This window comes from Aquarana catesbeiana, linkage group LG02, assembly GCF_042186555.1.
Source record: "Aquarana catesbeiana isolate 2022-GZ linkage group LG02, ASM4218655v1, whole genome shotgun sequence".
Classification (NCBI taxonomy): domain Eukaryota; kingdom Metazoa; phylum Chordata; class Amphibia; order Anura; family Ranidae; genus Aquarana; species Aquarana catesbeiana.
Genome location: NC_133325.1, coordinates 522,486,576 through 522,504,040, shown reverse-complemented (window position 1 = coordinate 522,504,040; position 17,465 = coordinate 522,486,576). Strand labels below are relative to the sequence as shown.

Here is a 17,465-nt window from a genome sequence, read left to right as displayed (position 1 = left end):
CTTAAATACAGCCAGTTTGCTAATCTGCAAACTAGAGGTAATGCTTTTAGAAGCTACAGTGACATTCTAAAAGTGGTGGTAGAAAAACTAACTGAATCTGGTGCCAGGGCTGGTGCAAGGATTTTTGACACCCTAGGCGAAACCTAATTTTGCCGCCCGACCCACTTGGCTCCACCCCTGACTCCATCCCCTTTGCCCTGCCCATGTATACCCCACCTTTTTAATGAAGTGGCCATCAAATGCAGCCTCACCAGCACCCATCAAATGCAGCCTATCAGCGCCCATCAATACAGCCTCACCAGCGCCCATCAAATGCAGCCTACCAGCGCCCATCAATGCAGCCTCACCAGCGCCCATCAAATACAGCCTCACCAGAGCCCATCAAATGCAGCCTCACCAGCGCCCATCCAATGCAGCCTCACCAGCGCCCATCAATGCAGCCTCACCAGCGCCCATCAAATGCAGCCTCACCAGCACCCATCAAATGCAGCCTACCAGCGCCCATCAAATGCAGCCTCACCAGCGCCTATCAATGAATGTTTGCTTGCTTCTATTAATTCGGGAGTCGGGACACAGACACAGTCCTCTTCCACAGCTGCGGCTCTGACGCTATGTGCGAATGGAGCAGCGGCTGCCTGCTGATGCTGAGACTTAGTTACTTGCTGCAGAGAGAAGAGAGTAGAAACACTAGTGGCCAGACGCCCTAGGCAGCAGTGCACCCTAGGCGGCTGCCTAGTTTGCCTAGTGGTAGCACCGACCCTGTCTGGTGCATGTGTCTGAAACTGGTGCAAAGCTTTCATTAACTAGACGCAGGCCTTCTTAAAGGGGCCATACCACAAGAAGAGCGGCATTACTGCCACCACAGTTGCATTGTTAATTGTGTGTGGGCTTTTTAAAACTGTTATTAGTTTACTCTTACTAGTTTACACACCTGAATGGCATGGTCATCCACACCACAACATTGCACACTGCAACTCATCCATTGCCATGCTTAAAGTGATTGTAAACGATTACCATTCAGTTTGAAATAGAAATGAAAGGCAAAATATTTTTGTATAGGTATAAAAAAACATCATAAATACCTTTTCCCCCTTTTTTTAAAAAGTGATCACATTTACTCTGTTTTCAGCTACATAAATGCTGGGGGAGGAGAAGCAGCAGCACACTGAACTCCTCAGTTAAGGCTGTGCAACGGGGGGAGTGTCAGGACAAGTTTGATCATTGAAGGAGAGCATACTGAGTTCCCAGCATAGCTAGAGAACTGACCAGGTTGTGCTCTTCTGCTTAGTGGGGTCAGTTTTTAATAGGAAAGCAGAGGGACTAGCAGGAACACCAGGGATTTCACACAAAGGAAGCAATACAAAGAGAACATGATACTACTGTATGTCATACAAGTACATGGTACAGCAGGCACATATCAGGAATATGAAGTGTTGGAGTAACAAATGCTTTTAACAGCCCAATGGAAATTGATGGACTAAAACACACAGCAATGCACATGAAAATGGGGTAGGCTTCTATAAAGTGTAGAGCAATGCTCTGTAATTTATTTACAATAAAACAATCTTAAAATGTGACATCTAACAGTATTCTTTTTTCTATGAAGGATGAATCTGTCGGGGATCTTCATATTATTCATGCTAAATTAAGGCATGCTGGAAAATACACATGTACAGCACAAACTGTAGTGGACCGCACATCTGCTTCAGCTTCCCTTCTTGTGCGAGGTAACAACATAATGAATATTACAGCATGATGACCTTATCACTAGCATTCAGCAGCTTGAATCTGCTTACAAAAATTATTTTTATTTGTTAACATTTATAAATGTGACATTTTTTTAAATCTATTTTAAGAGGAATAGTAGCCTCTTAAAAGGATTTTTTTTTTTTTTTTTAAGTGAAATTTCTGTTGTATGACAACAAATGGGCCCTTGAAGTTTATATACAGGTACATCTAAAAAAATGGAATATCATCAAAACGTTAATTTATTTCAGTAATTCAGTTAAAAAAGTGAAACTCATATATTATTATATAAATTCATTACACACACAGTGATATATTTCAAGCATTTCTTTCTTTTAATTTTGATGATTATGGCTTACAGCTAGTGAAAACCCAAAATTCAGCATCTCAGAAAATTTGAATATTACATAAGACCAATAAAAAAGGATTTTTTAAAACATAAATGTTGGCTTACTGATAAGTATGTCCATGTACAGTATAGTATGCATGCAATACTTAGTCAGGGCTCCGTTTCCATGAATTACTGCATCAGTGTGGTGTGGCATTGTGGTGATCAGCCTGTGGCATGGTTGAGGTGTTATGGAAGCCCAGGTTGCTTTGATAGTGGGTCTGGTATCTCATTTTCCTCTTGACAATACCCCACAGATTCTCTGGGGTTTAGGTCAGGCGAGTTTGGTAGCCAATCAAGCACAGTGATACCATGATCATTATTGGTACTTTTGGCAGTGTGGGCAGGTGCCAAGTCCTGCTGGAAAATGAAATCAGCATCTACATAAAGCTGGTCAGCAGAGAAACATGAAGTGCTCTAAAATTTCATGGTAGAGGGCTGTGCTGACTTTGAACATGATAAAACACAGTGGACCAACACCAGCAGATGACATGGCTCCCCAAATCATCACTGACTATGGAAACTTCACACTGGACCTCATGCAACTTGGATTCCGTGCCTCTTCACTCTTCCTCCAGACTCTGGGATCTTGATTTCCAAATGAAATGTAACATTTATTTTAATCCGAAAAGAAGACTTTGAACCACTGAGCAACAGTCCAGTCCCTTTTCTCCTTAGCAAGGAATGTGACAGTTGTAGCCCATGTCCTGGATACATCTGTGTGTGGTGGCTCTTGAAGCACTGACAACAGCCATAGTCATTGTGAATCTCCCCAATTCTTGAATGGCCTTTGCTTCACAATCCTATGGTATCAAAGACTGTCTTTTGGACAATTATCAAGTCAGCAGTCTTCCCCATGATTGAGTAACCTACTGAACCAGACTGAGAGACCATTTAAAGGCTTATGCCCTGTACACACGACCGGTTTTGCCATCTGAATAAACTCCGAAGGTTTCTCCGACGGAACTCCAACCGAATTCCATTCAAGCGGTCTTGCCTACACATGGTCAAACAAAAGTCTGACCAAAGTCCGACCGTCAAGAACGCGGTGAAGTACAAAACTTACGACAGGACTAGAAAAAGGAAGTTCAATGGCCAGTAGCCAATAGCTTCCGTCTCGTACTTGCTTCAGAGCATGTGTCGTTTTTGGTCCGTCGGAACAGCATACAGACTAGCGGTTTTCCCGATAGGAATTGGTTCCGTCGGAAATATTTAGAATATGTTCTATTTCTAGGTCCGTCAGAATTTTCTAAAAAAAAAGTCAGATGAGGCATACACGCGATTGGAATATACGATGAAAAGCTTCCGTCTGACTTTTTCTGTCGGACATTCAGCTCGTGTGTACGTGGCTTTAGGAAACCTTTACAGGTGTTTTGACCTAATTAGCTGATTAGAGTGTGACACCATAAGTCTACAATATTGAACTTTTTCACAATATTCTAAATTTCTGAGATACTGAAATTTGAGTTTTTACTAGCTGTAATAAATAATCATCAAAATTTAAAGAAAAATGCTTGAAATATATCACTCTGTGTGTAATGAATCTATATAAATATAGGAGTTTCACTTTTTGACTTGAATTACTGAAAAAATTTACTTTTTAAATGATGTACTTTTTGGAGATGCATCTGCATAATTTGTTTTAGGAGCAGTTTTTGCAGTTGTTTTGCTTAACCAGATTTCAAAAGGCTTCTATGCAGTAAATTGCATTGTTATGAGTAAAAGCAAAAATATTTTTTTAGATTAGGCTTTTTAACAGTAAATGTTAGAGACCCAATTCTATATTTGTGTATTTCATGCAGGTCCCCCTGGGCCACCAGGAGGTGTGCTTGTTAGGGATGTGAAGGAAACAAGCGTTCAGCTGACTTGGAGCCGAGGGTTTGATAATCACAATCCTATTAGTCGCTACATGGTTCAGTCTATGGAGCCTGAGACAGAAATCTGGAAGCCTACAAAAACAGGTAAGTGTTATTTGCTTAATTGGTAATGCAAATATATATTGGAGGAGGGTTGAGGTGCACACTAATTTTCTCTATTTGCTTAGATAACAACCCAGGGAGGACACACAAGGGTGGTCAAGTAGCAGCATGCAAACTATACAGCTGTGAAAGTGGGTTTGGCTAATTTTACCACTTGAGCACTAGCCTATATATACCCATTTATTGCCTACATGCAGAGCATGAGAGTGCAAGGCAATATTTTTTGGTGAGTGCGGCTCCATAAGAGTGGATCACAATCAGTGTTGGAAGACAGTTTTATTCCATAGGAAGATTGCTTTATTCACTCTTTTGACACAAAGTACTTTGCATGGACTTTTTTCATAATTTTTCCATATAATATTGCACGGATTGATGTCATCATTATTAACACCATTATCCAACATTTTTCATCACTTATTTACTTTTTAATTTATTTATGTTTAGGAGTTAAATGCTCTCCCGTTCATCATTGGAGGGGGAACTTGTTTGGAACTATCACGGACATATTTATTTATTCATTGTTTGGGTTTAGTAGAACTAGTTGGTGATTCATTTCATTCATTTATTTTTATTTATATTCTTTTTGGTATCATTGTATCTATATGATATATAGTGCCACTATTTTTATTTTAAATATTATTTACACATCATTTTATACAAGTCAGCAGCTTTAGGTAATTTTTGGTCTTGCATAGGAGCGCAGTGGTGGATTTTCAAGTCTTGTTGCGTGGAACTTGATCACCAACTTTTTAGTATACCCATTTATTACCACAGGGCCAAACCTAGGGTCACAGATGCCTGGGTGCAGAAATATTTCTGGCGCCCCCACATGGGCGTGGTCATCTTACCAACTCCTCCCCTTTACAAATGTTTCTATGGCAATGACTCAAACGCAGAGATGCTCCCCTTAGAAGTCTTCATTACCTTGGGATCCTCCCATGATCTCTTAAGACTAAAGAAAATACAGGAAGAGAGTACACTAATGAGACCTGGAGGGGAGTCTCTCTGATGCATACACAGAGGGCTGTTTGTTAGAAAGAGCCCCCCTAGACATAATACGGTCAAAGACTGCAGACATGATACAAGAGATGGACAGAGACTGCAGACATAATACAGGAGATGGTCAGAAACTGCAGACATAATACAGAAGATGGTCAGAGACTGCAGACCTGATACAAGAGATGGACAGAGACTTCAATCATAGTACAGGAGATGGTCAGAGACTGCAGACATAATACAGGAGATGGTCAGAGACTGCAGACATAATACAGGAGATGGTCAGAGACTGCAGACATGGTACAGGAGATGGTCAGAGACTGCAGACATGAAACAAGAGGCGGTCAGAGACTGCAATCATAGTACAGGAGATGGTCAGAGACTGCAATCATAGTACAGGAGATGGTCAGAGACTGCAATCATAGTACAGGAAATGGTCAGAGACTGCAGACATACTAGAGGAGATGGTCAGAGACTGCAGACATACTATAGGAGATGGTCAGAGACTGTAGACATACTACAGGAGATGGTCAGAGACTGTAGACATGATACAAGAGACAGTCAGAGACTGTAGACATGATACAGGAGAAGGTCGGAGACTGCAGACATAATACAGGAGATGGTCAGAGACTGTAGACATGATACAAGAGACGGTCAGAGACTGTAGACATGATACAAGAGACGTCAGAGACTGTAGACATGATACCAGAGGCAGTCAGAGACAGCAGACATGATACAAGAGATGGTCAGAGACTGCAGGACATGATACAGGAGATGGTCAGAGACTGCAGTTCCTATGGACATTAGTAGATAATGGCCGATCGGCCCTCTCACCTGACCCAGCAATACAGCAATGGTTCCTCTGATCAGGAGTCAGCTCACTCTGAATTGCCCGTGGCGACTCCGCTGGGTAGCACCCAGATCTGTATTCCTGCAATGACTCCATTCCTTTCTCCGCCAGGGATGGAGCTAGGCTGTGTGGCTTTCTCTCTGGTGACGCAGGGCAGCGGGGTTCTCTCTCTGATGGTGTTCTCTCAGCACTGCCCTTTTCCTCTGGAGTCCTGGGTGTACTTTCCTGGGTGTAGACCCCCCCAGGACAAACCACCCCCCTCCATTAGTACAGACCCCCACCAGGACAAACCCCCCTCCATTAGTACAGACCCCCCTCTCCATTAGTACAGACCCCCCAGGACAAACCCCCCTCCATTAGTACAGCCCCCCACTAGGACAACCCCCTCCATTAGTACAGACCCCCCAGGACAAACCCCCCTCCATTAGTACAGACCCCCCAGGACAAACTGCCCACCCTCCATTAGTACAGACCCTCCCAGGACAACCCACCCTCCATTAGTACAGACCCCCCCAGAACAAACCCCCCTCCATTAGTACAGACCCCCCAGGTCAAACCACCTCCCTCCATTAGTACAGACCCCCCGAGGACAACCCCCCTCCATTAGTACAGACCCCCCAGGACAAACCCCCTCCATTAGTACAGACCCCCCAGAACAAACCGCCCCCCCTCCATTAGTACAGACCCCCACTAGGACAACCCCCCTCCATTAGTACAGACCCCCCAGGACAAAGCCCCCTCCCCCTCCATTAGTACAGACCCCCAGGACAAACCGCCCACCCTCCATTAGTACAGACCCCCAGGACAAACCACCCCCCATTAGTACAGACCCTCCCAGGACAACACCCCCTCCATTAGTAGAGACCCCAAGGACAAACCCCCCCTCCATTGGTACAGCCCCCCAGGACAACCCCCCTCCATTAGTACAGACCCCCCAGGACAAACCCCCCTCCATTAGTACAGACCCCCCAGGACAAACCCCCCCTCCATTTGTACAGACCCCCATGAAACCCCCCTTCATTAGTACAGATCCCCAGGACAAAGCCCCCCTCTATTAGTACAGACCCCCCCTCCATTAGTACAGACCCCCCAGGAAACCCCCCCTCCATTAGTATAGACCCCTAGGACAAACCCTCCCTTTCATTAGTACAGACCCCCCTCCTCAATCAGCTTACATAAAAACACCAAGACGGCAGCTGGGGAGGAGAGAACAGTGTGCAGCCGTGCCGCCCGGGTGGAGAGCAGTTGGTGACAGGCTTGGGGGGAGTGAGAGACAGTGGAGGAGATCACGTCAGGCACGGACCGCCCCCACCCCCCCAGCGATGTCACTGCGTGGCTGGTCTCTCTCCACACAGAGACCAGCCGCTCCGATCTCTGGCGCTGCTCTCCTTCTATGATAGGGAGGGGGGACGGGCTTGAGCCTCGAAAGATACAGCAGCGGCAGTGACCTGCGGAGGGAGCCACCTCTGGACACAGAGAGGAGGAGGAGGAGGGAGGGGAGCACTCTGGCGCTTCAGCGCCCCCACCTCTCTGGTGCCCGGGTGCACTGTACCCCGTGCACCCCGTCTGGGATTGGCCCTATATTACCAGGACATTGTTTCAGTTTTTCAGAGTTGTGATAGTTTGACTGACAATAACGCATGCGGCACTGTACGAAAATTTATTGACACAGATCTTTTTTGGTGGTATTTAATAACCAATGTGTTTTTATTTTTTTCTATTCAAAGGAACTTTACTTTCTGTTATAAAACAGATCAGATAAAAATGCCAGGACAGTACAAATACTCCCAAAATGACCCCTATTTCCAAAGTACCGATGGTGATTAACATTTCTGCCACAATTTTTGGGGGAAATTAAGAAACATGTTGGTATTGAGGTTATTAAAACATGGACCTTAATAATGGCGCGCTAGATACAGTACATTATTAATTCACAGGTCATACACAGAGGAATGAGGAGGTGAAGGAGTTAATATAAAGGTCACATACAGTGTGAGGATGCTGATGAGGGGGTTAATGTGCTAAAAAAAGCTAGTGAAGGCATTATTAAACAGGCACTACAGAGACAGGGTGGAGATGAGATTTAACCTCTTCCTGTCTGTGCTATAGACGAATGACAGCTACAGCATGGACCTACATTGTGGGGAAGTCGTCAATAGAGGTCCTCCCCCCATTTGCACGCTCCCGCATGCCCCCTGTGAGGCACGTGCGGCGTGCTCTGTGATCACCAAGTCAATGAGACTCAGATGATCACGCATCAGAGTAAGGGGCAGATCCTGGCCTCTTACCACATGATCAGCTGTCAGCCAATGACAGCTGATAACATGATGTAAACAGAAGATCGGTAATCTTTTTTTTTTCTCCTCACGCTGACAGCGTGAGGAGAAAAAAAGCCGATCACCACGTTCTGTATAAGGGACATCGGTCCCGAAGAGGAAGAGACACAGCCACCTCATCTGTGCCCACCAGTGCCGCCTGCCAGTGCCCACAGTGCATATCAGTGCCCACCAAGCAGTGCCCACCAGTGCATATCAGTGTCACCTAACAATGCCCACGAGTGCCACCTATCAATGCCCACCAGTGGTGCCAATCAATGCCTCATCAGTGCCACATATCAGTGCTGCCTATCACTGTCACCTACTAGTGCCCATCACTGCCACCCATCAGTGCCCATCACTGCCACCTATCAGTGCCAGCTATCAGTGCCACCTATTAGTGCCCTTCCATGCCATCTATCAATGCCCTTTAGTGCCACCCATCAGTGCCACCTCTCAGTGGCACCTCTCAGTGCCCACCAGTGCCACCTATTAGTGCTTTTCAGTGCTACCTTCAGTGCCCATCAATTCAGCCTATCGGTGCCCATCAGTGCACCCTATCAGTGCCCATCAGTGCAGCCTAATCAGCGCACATCAATGAAGGAGAAAAATTACCTGTTTGCAAAATTTTATAACAAAATATAAAACTGTTTTGTATTTTTTTTCAAAATTTTTGGGGTTTTTTTTCATTTTTTTTTTTTTTTTTTACAAAAAATGAAAAAAACACAGAGGTGATCAAATACCATCAAAAGAAAGCTCTGTTTGTGGGAAAAATTATAACAATTTAATTTGGGTACAGCTTTGTATGACCGCGCAAATGACATTCAACGATTGACAGCGCTGAAAGCTGAAAATTGGTCTGGGCAAGAGGGGGGTTTATGCATCCAGTGGGCAAGTGGTTAAAGGAGAGAGTTGAGAAGGGCTAAAAAAGAAAAATCCCACAATAAAATGTATTGACCACCACCTTAAATCTGCTGCTGCCTGGATCTCTAGGAACCCTTAATTCACGAAATTCTCTTTCTTCCCCTTTCTTTGTTGTGAGTTCAGTAGTACAACTTACAACTGTGATCAATTTGTGTGGCTATCATAGCAATTACAAGGCACAAAGGCATAGAGCCACTGCAATTTGCCTATCATCTGCGCTATCCAATGACCAGATCACCAGGCGAAAACACTTTTTTGGTTTTGGCTTTAATACCACTTTAGTATTTCAATTAAAGTATTATACATCACTGTAAAGCTGTGCTGACTGCTTCTATTTCTATACGGATAAGGTGCATGAGGGATAAAATAATGCATGGGGTTCCTAATAAGAAGGTGCAGCATGCAGTTTATCAAATCGGGGTAAATAAATCATAGGTCTAATTGGCCAAAACGTTGTCAAATAAATTCCTTCAATTTAAAATAAATCTTGTGGTGCCAGCAGGAAACTACTGTATATTTAGCTATGTCTTTTACTCAGGTGCCTCATTTTTTGGGGTTTGGATAAAGTGGGATAAGACCCTCTGTCAAGGGGAGATTATTTGCTCTTTTTGTACTGGTGTGCGTAGTCACGGAGTCAGAAAGTGAAGGAAATCCAAGAGGTGGGAGGGCAACTCATCCGATAAAAACAAATGTTCCGGTGACCACTGTCTAAGTGGGAAATTCTCTTCATTTGGTAAGATTTCCCTTTTATTTCCTTTTGCGTCCTAAGGACAAGAAGTGAAAAAAAATCTCACCAGCAGGACCTAAATGGTTTTAGCCAGTCTGTTGCTAGAATGTTTAGGCTGGGTTCACAGCTTAGACGGATGCGACTCGCAGCAGGGGTCCGGTGCGTCCTGTTCTCCGTCCAGGAATGATTCAGGGCCAAATTTTTGCCTGAATTCGGCCCTGAAACAGAGGAAAAGATGCACAGCATTCCTGTGCAAGCCACTTCACAGCCGCAACAGAGATATGTGAACCGGCTCCATAGAGAGCCAGTCACAATCTCCTGTCATGCGAATAGTATGCGGGGAAACTCACATCCAATTCACATAGGTGTGAACCCAGCCTGAAGCACACAGAGACTGGTCACAGGGGAAATTGGATTTTAGTGTTTAAAGTGTATCCTAAAGCTTATTTCTGTTCTCATAGAGGGTTACAAATGTAGAAACTTTCCTCTCTGCTTGTATGGCAATGAGGTATAGCTTAGTCTGTGTGGTGACATAGACACTGTGAGAGAAATTGTCCAGAAATTCTTAGAATTAGCCATAACACCTTCTGCTTAGAAACATCTAAAAAGGTAATATATTACGAAAAATGGAGGTATGGCTAAAAAGGTTGCACTAGATACAGCACCTCATCCCAAAATAATTATATAGGAATTTGGGAGTTTAGAGGGATTATAGCAGTGCCAAACGTAGGGAAGAATGGAAGTTCAGATAAAATTAAAGATACTTTATTATCAAAAATTAGCACATACAAAAAGACAGATCATTAATAAATATATACATATATTTTTTACATTTTTAGGTAGGTAGGTGACAAACATATAGAGGGGCTTTTCTCAAATTTGACTGCAAAAGTGGAAATACCCTTTAAGCCAAATGTTTTTTTTTAATTTTGGAGTAAGGAAAGATTAGAACCTCTATCAGGTTTTTATTGCTAAAAAAAAAAAAAAATAATAAATGTAAGCTACGCTTGAGTGAGAAAAATAATGCTATTAGAGAGAAAAAGCTGCAAACCTATTATATGATATAAACATAATCATACAGGAAAATTAAAAAATGTTGCACTAACTGCCAAACATGAAAAAGTGCAGAAAATAAGAAAAAAACTGTATAATTACTGTATAAATGTCACCGGCAGGGAAGGGGTTAACACTAGGGGGTGATCAAGGGGTTAAATGTGTTCCTGTCAGAAAGGATGAATCAGACTGAGACAGAAGTGCAGTTAAATCACACTCGTTTAATAACAATAAAAAAAGGTAAACAGAGTAAACTTAGTCAAAACATAGCCAGAGTTCAGGAATTGGAATGGATAGTCAGACAAGCTAAAACATCAGGGAGCCATAGAACAGCATAGAAAAACAGCAAGCAGGATCTGGAGCCAGAAGGAATGTCAGCCAAGCAAGTCTTTAACAGGAACACAGGAGAGCATCTCTAGAGATGTGACCAAGGTGAAGGCAGAGATCATCTGGACTCGACGGCTTAAGTAGGCAGGACTGACGAGGATATCAACAGGTGAGACACTGTGGAGAGATAGGAGCTGGCAATTAGCCGACAGCTGAGCGGCCAGCTTTGAGAAGGAAGGGCTGAGCCCAGCTCTGACAGTACCCCCTCCTCAATGACCTCCCCCTCGGAGGGCCACCAGGCTTGAGGGGAAAACGTCTATGGAAATCACGGAGGAGGACAGGGGCATATACGTCCAAAGATGAGATCCTCCGGAGCATACCCTTTGTAATGCACCAGGTACTGTATGCGCCCATGGAACCTACAAGAGTCAATAATCGACTGTACTTCATACTTCTCATGGTTCTCAACCTGTACAGGGTGAGGACGAGGCACCGAGGTGGTAAAGCGGTTGCAGACCAAAGGAGACATGAAATACATTTGAGATACGCATATTAGAAGGAAGGTCTATTTAAGTTAATCCTGCGAAGAATACCGAAAGGCCGAATAAAACGAGGTGCGAACTTCAGAGAGGGAACACGAAGTTGGAGGTTGCGAGATGACAGCCAGACCATGTCCCCAACCTGGTAGGAAGGTGCAGGCAGGCTTCTGCAGTCAGCATGGAGTCTGTACCTATCATTAGCATGTCACAAAGCCTCCTGGACTTGTGCCCAAGTGGAACGAAGACCACGGAGATGCTCCTCTAACGTGGGAATACTCTGCGGAACAAATGAGTCAGGCAACATGGAAGGTTGGAAACCATAGTTTGCCATAAATGGGTACAATCTGGAAGCAAAATTCAAGGCACTATTGTGAGCGAACTCCGCCCACGGTATGAGGTCTGACCAGTTGTTATGATGGTCAGAAATATAGCAACGTAGGAATTGCTCCAAGGAATGATTGACTCGTTCTGCGGCCCCATTAGACTGCTAGTGATAGGCAGAGGAGAAAGCAAGCTGAATTCCCAACTGTGCACAAAAGGCTCACCAGAACCAGGACACAAACTACCCCTGTCCGAGACAATCTTCTTGGGTAGCCCATGTAAGCGAAAGATCAAAAAAAAATGGAAGCCAGTTCCTTAGATGTGGGCAACTTCTTAAGTGAAATACAATGAGACATTTTCGAGAACCGGTCAACCACCACAACCACCATAAGGATAACTGTGTTGCCCTGGGAGTTGGTAACTCCACAATGAAATCCAGAGACAAGTGGGTCCAGGGCCTCTCTCCATTGGGTATGGTTTGTAGGAGGCTCACTGGAAGGTTTTGTGGAGTCTTACTCTGAGCACACACGGAACAGGCAGGTACAAAGGCGGTTACATCAGCACATAGACTAGGCCACCAGAATTGTTGGGAAATGGCCCAAAAGAGTTGATTCTTCCCAGGGTGTCCAGCAGCCTTGGGAGAATGGTAAGTCTGGAGCACGGTAGTATAGGGACTCTCTGGGACAAAGCAGCGGTCACAAGGTTTCTCAGGAGGAGCTTGGACCTGAGCAGCAAGAATTTTGTCACCCAAAGGAGAAGTGAGACTGGTGCGAACCGTAGCCAGAATACGTACAGGAGGAATCACAGGAACCGGAACCGACTCCATCTTGGAAGTGGAGGAAAATTGTTGTGACAAAGCGTCAGCCCTTACATTCTTAGTAACAGGTAAGAATGAGACAATGTAATTGAAACTAGACAAGAAAAGAGCCCATCGCGCCCTTCTGGGAGACAAGAATGTGAGATTCTTATGGTCAGTAAGAATGAGAACAGGCACAGTGGTACCTTCAAGGAGATGTCTCCATTCTTTCAGGGCTAAAATGATCGCTAACAGCTCTCTGTCACCAATCTTGTAATTGCACTCCATAACCTCTGCATAGCGCTCTCAGGGAGGTAGGATTTTGAGACAGAAGGGCGCCAACTCCAGTCTCAGAAGCATTAACCTCAAGGATAAAAGGTAACGTAGGATCGGGATGTACCAACACAGGAGCAGAAACAAAGGCAGCCTTGAGACTCTCAAAGGCCTTAATGGACTCCGGGGACCAACTCTGTGGGTTACCTTCCTTTCTGGTCATATCAGTCAGGGGCTTGACCAGAGATGAGAAGTTCCGAATAAACTTCCGATAATAGTTGGCAAAGCCAAGAAAACGCTGTAGAGGACGTAAACCCATGGCCACTGTAGGACTGCTGAAAGTTTGTCTAGGTCCATCGAAAAACCAGCAGTAGAAATGACATAACCCAGGAATTGAACCTGTTCACGATGGAATTCACACTTCTCCCATTTACAATAGAGATTGTTCTCTCTTAGTTTCCAAATCACACGACAGACATCTGTTTGGTGGCTCTCCGGGGACTTGGAAAATATGAGAATATCATTGAGATAAACCACCACACATAACGGCAACAAATCTCGGAGGACATCATTAATAAATTCCTGGAAAACTGCCGTGGCATTACAAAAGCCATAAGGCATTATGAGGTAACTCATAATGGCCTGTTTTGGTATTAAATGTAGTTTTCCACTCGTCGCCCTCCTTAACCCTCACGATATTATATGGCCCTTTCAAATCAAGCTTTGTGAAAACCGTTGCTACCTTGAGGTGGTCAAATAACTCCGTAATCAACGGAATCGGATATGCATTCTTAATCGTGAAACGATTGAGAACCCTAGAATCAATACAAGGTCTCAGTTCACCACTCTTCTTCTTCACAAAGAAGAAACCAGCACCAGCAGGAGATGAGGATTTGCGGATGAAACCTTGAGAAAGTGCATCTGCAACATACTCCTCCATGGCCTTATCCTCCATGGCCTTATCCTCCAAGGCCGACAAAGGGTAAACCCGGCCACGAGGGGGTACCAGGTTGAAGGCCAATTGCTCAATCATACGACCGGTGTGGAGGCAAAATACCGGCTTGACCATTGTCAAAGACATCGCTAACATCGCGGTACTCCTCCAGCAGGGAGGAGAGTGAAGAGGTGCACAGGACCTTGGCTACCTTCTGGAAGCATGTCTTACTGCATTGTGGCGACCAGGAGAGAACCTCAGCACGGAGCCAATCAAAAGAGGGGCTGTGCATCTGTAACCAAGGATAACCAATACCAGCAGAAACTTAGGTGAGGAAATCATTTGGAATTGGATTATCTCATGGTGAAGAGCCCCTACGGCCATGGACAATGGAGCAGTCCCATGAGTCACATGGGCAGGCTGTCGAGGTCTCCCGTCAAGAGCCTCAATGGAAAGAGGAGTGTCATGCAGCTGCAGTGAAATCGAGTACTTTGATACAAAGGCAGCATCAATGAACAGGCCTGCAGCCCCAGAGTTGATTAGAGCCTGTATCTCGATGGACGACTCAGCCCAAGAAAGGGTAACCGAAACCAGAGGCTTATCCTTCAGGATAACTGGGGAGGAAACAACACAACCTAAGGTCTGTCCGTTACAGGACCTCAAGGTTCGGGCGTTCCCTGGACGGGTAGGACAAGACTTCAAAAAGTGACCTGCCTGGCCACAAAGGCACAATTTCTCCCTCCTCCTATGGGTTCTCTCATCCGCAGAGAGACTCATGAAGGCCAAGTGCATGGGTTCATCTTCACTAACTGACTTGGTACCAGGAGGCATAGGAGGTGAGGAAGGCAAGGATGGGACTGCAAACCTCGGAGACAAATGTACAGGAGGCTTCCGCAAGCACTCCTTAAAATAGAGTCTTTCTCTGAGTCTGCAGTCAATGAGGATGGCAAACGTGATCAACTTCTCCAGCTCAGTGGGTATATCTCGAGTTGCTATCTCATCCTTGATGGTATCCAAGAGACCATGAGGAAAAAGCAGCCACAAGGGCCTCGTTGTTCCATGCAACCTCTGCTGCCAGAGTACGGATTTTAATGGCGTAACCGGCAACAGTTCTTGTACTCTGATCGACATGAGGCACTTGGCAGCAGAATCGGAGCATGTGGGAACGTCAAATACCCTTTTAAAAGAAGCCACAAACTCAGGGTAACTCAAGACAACAGGTTTTTTCGTCTCCCATAGAGGGTTTGCCCAGGCCAAGGCTCCCTCAGAAAGCAAAGATATCACGAAACCTACTTTGCTTCTATCCATGGGAAACACCTAGGGAAGCATCTCAAAGTATATCTTAACCTGGTTGAGAAACCCTCTGCATTGGACTGGATCACCCCCAAATCGCTGGGAAAGAGGAGCGAAACCAGACATACCTCCTATTGCCTGCACAGAGACTGGAGCAGCAGCAGGGATGGCCTGCAACACAGTGGGAGATTCCAGGTGAGCCATGCGACTCAGGAGCGCTTGTAACGCCATGGCAAACTGATCTATGCGGTGATTAGGGACGAGCTTCGAGTTCGAGTCAAACTCATGTTCGACTCGAACATTGGCTGTTCGCAAGTTCGCCGAACAGTGAACAATTTGGGGTGTTCGCGGCAAATTCGAATGCCGCGGAACACCCTTTAAAAGTCTATGGGAGAAATCAAAAGTGCTAATTTTAAAGGCTTATATGCAAGTTATTGTCATAAAAAGTGTTTGGGGACCTGGGTCCTGCCCCAGGGGACATGGATCAATGCAAAAAAACGGCCGTTTTTTTTCAGGAGCAGTGATTTTAATAATGCTTAAAGTCAAACAATAAAAGTGTAATATCCCTTTAAATTTCGTAGCTGGGGGGTGTCTATAGTATGCTTGTAAAGGGGCACATGTTTTCCGTGTTTAGAACAGTCTGACAGCAAAATGACATTTCAAAGGAAAAAAGACATTTAAAACTACTCGCGGCTATTGCATTGCCGGTCCGACAATACACATAGAAGTTCATTGATAAAAACGGCATGGGAATTCCCCACAGGGGAACCCTGAACCAAAATTTAAAAAAATAAAAAAACGTGGGGGTCCCCCTAAATTCCATACCAGGCCCTTCAGGTCTGGTATGGATTTTAAGGGAAACCCCGCGCCAAAAAAAAAAAAAAAAAAAAAAAAAAAAAAAAACGGTGTGGGGTCCCCCCAAAAATGCATACCAGACCCTTATCCGAGCACGCAACCTGGCAGGCCGCAGGAAAAGAGGGGGGACGAGAGAGCGCCCCCCCTCCTGACCCGTGCCACCTGCCCCTCGACATTGGGAGGGTGCTTTGGGGTAGCCCCCCAAAACACCTTGTCCCCATGTTGATGAGGACAAGGGCCTCATCCCCACAACCCTGGCCGGTGGTTGTGGGGGTCTGCGGGCGGGGGCTTATCGGAATCTGGAAGCCCCCTTTAACAAGGGGACCCCCAGATCCCGCCCCCCCGTGTGAAATGGTAAGGGCCTACCATTTCACTAAAAAACTGTCAAAAATGTTAAAAATGACAAGAGACAGTTTTTGACAAGTGACCCCGTCCCCTCTGATGCACGGAACATGAAGGGAATTCCCTGTGGCATTCCCCGTGACGTCACAGGAAGTCCCGTCAAGTCACCGTGCGTCCTGGGGGCGGGGTCACTGGGTGGCCCCGCCCCCCGTTATTTAAGAACCGTCAGACGAGGAGACGCCGTCACACAGCGGGAGCCTCCCTCCATGCCAGCATGGATGCGGAGCGGCCCGGAGAAGAAAATGAAGAAGAGAAGAAGATGAAGAAGAAGATGAAGAAGAGAAGAAGATGAAGAGAAGAGCGGGAGCCTCACCCCATGCCATGGGTGCGGAGTGGCTCTAGGAGAAGAAGATAGAAGACGCCGCAGAGGAGATGCTGGACGAGAACGCCGGAGGAAGAACCAGAAGAAGAAGGAGGAGATGAAGGAAGATAGAAGAAAGAAGAAAGAAGAAGCATTTAAATAAAGGAATTGTCAAAAACTATCTCTTGTCATTTTTAACATTTTTGACAGTTTTTTAGTGAAATGGTAGGTAGTACCCCCTTACCATTTCACACAGGGGGGGCCGGGATCTGGGGGTCCCCTTGTTAAAGGGGGCTTCCAGATTCCAATAAGCCCCCTGCCCGCAGACCCCCACAACCACCGGCCAGGGTTGTGGGGATGAGGCCCTTGTCCTCATCAACATGGGGACAAGGTGTTTTGGGGGGCTACCCCAAAGCACCCTCCCAATGTTGAGGGCATGTGGCCTG

The 17,465-nt window shown here is 45.5% G+C and overlaps 1 protein-coding gene across 2 annotated transcripts in view; it reads left to right on the top strand.

Moving 5' to 3' along the window:
- The window catches only part of CNTN2 (contactin 2), a 430,563-nt gene that overhangs the window by 319,453 nt on the left and 93,645 nt on the right, over window positions 1-17,465 (top strand). For both annotated transcript variants that reach the window (XM_073615820.1, XM_073615821.1), the window contains 2 exons: window positions 1,607-1,727; window positions 3,937-4,095. In XM_073615820.1, coding sequence (XP_073471921.1) covers window positions 1,607-1,727; window positions 3,937-4,095 — 280 coding nt within the window. The remainder of the gene's footprint in view (window positions 1-1,606; window positions 1,728-3,936; window positions 4,096-17,465) is intronic.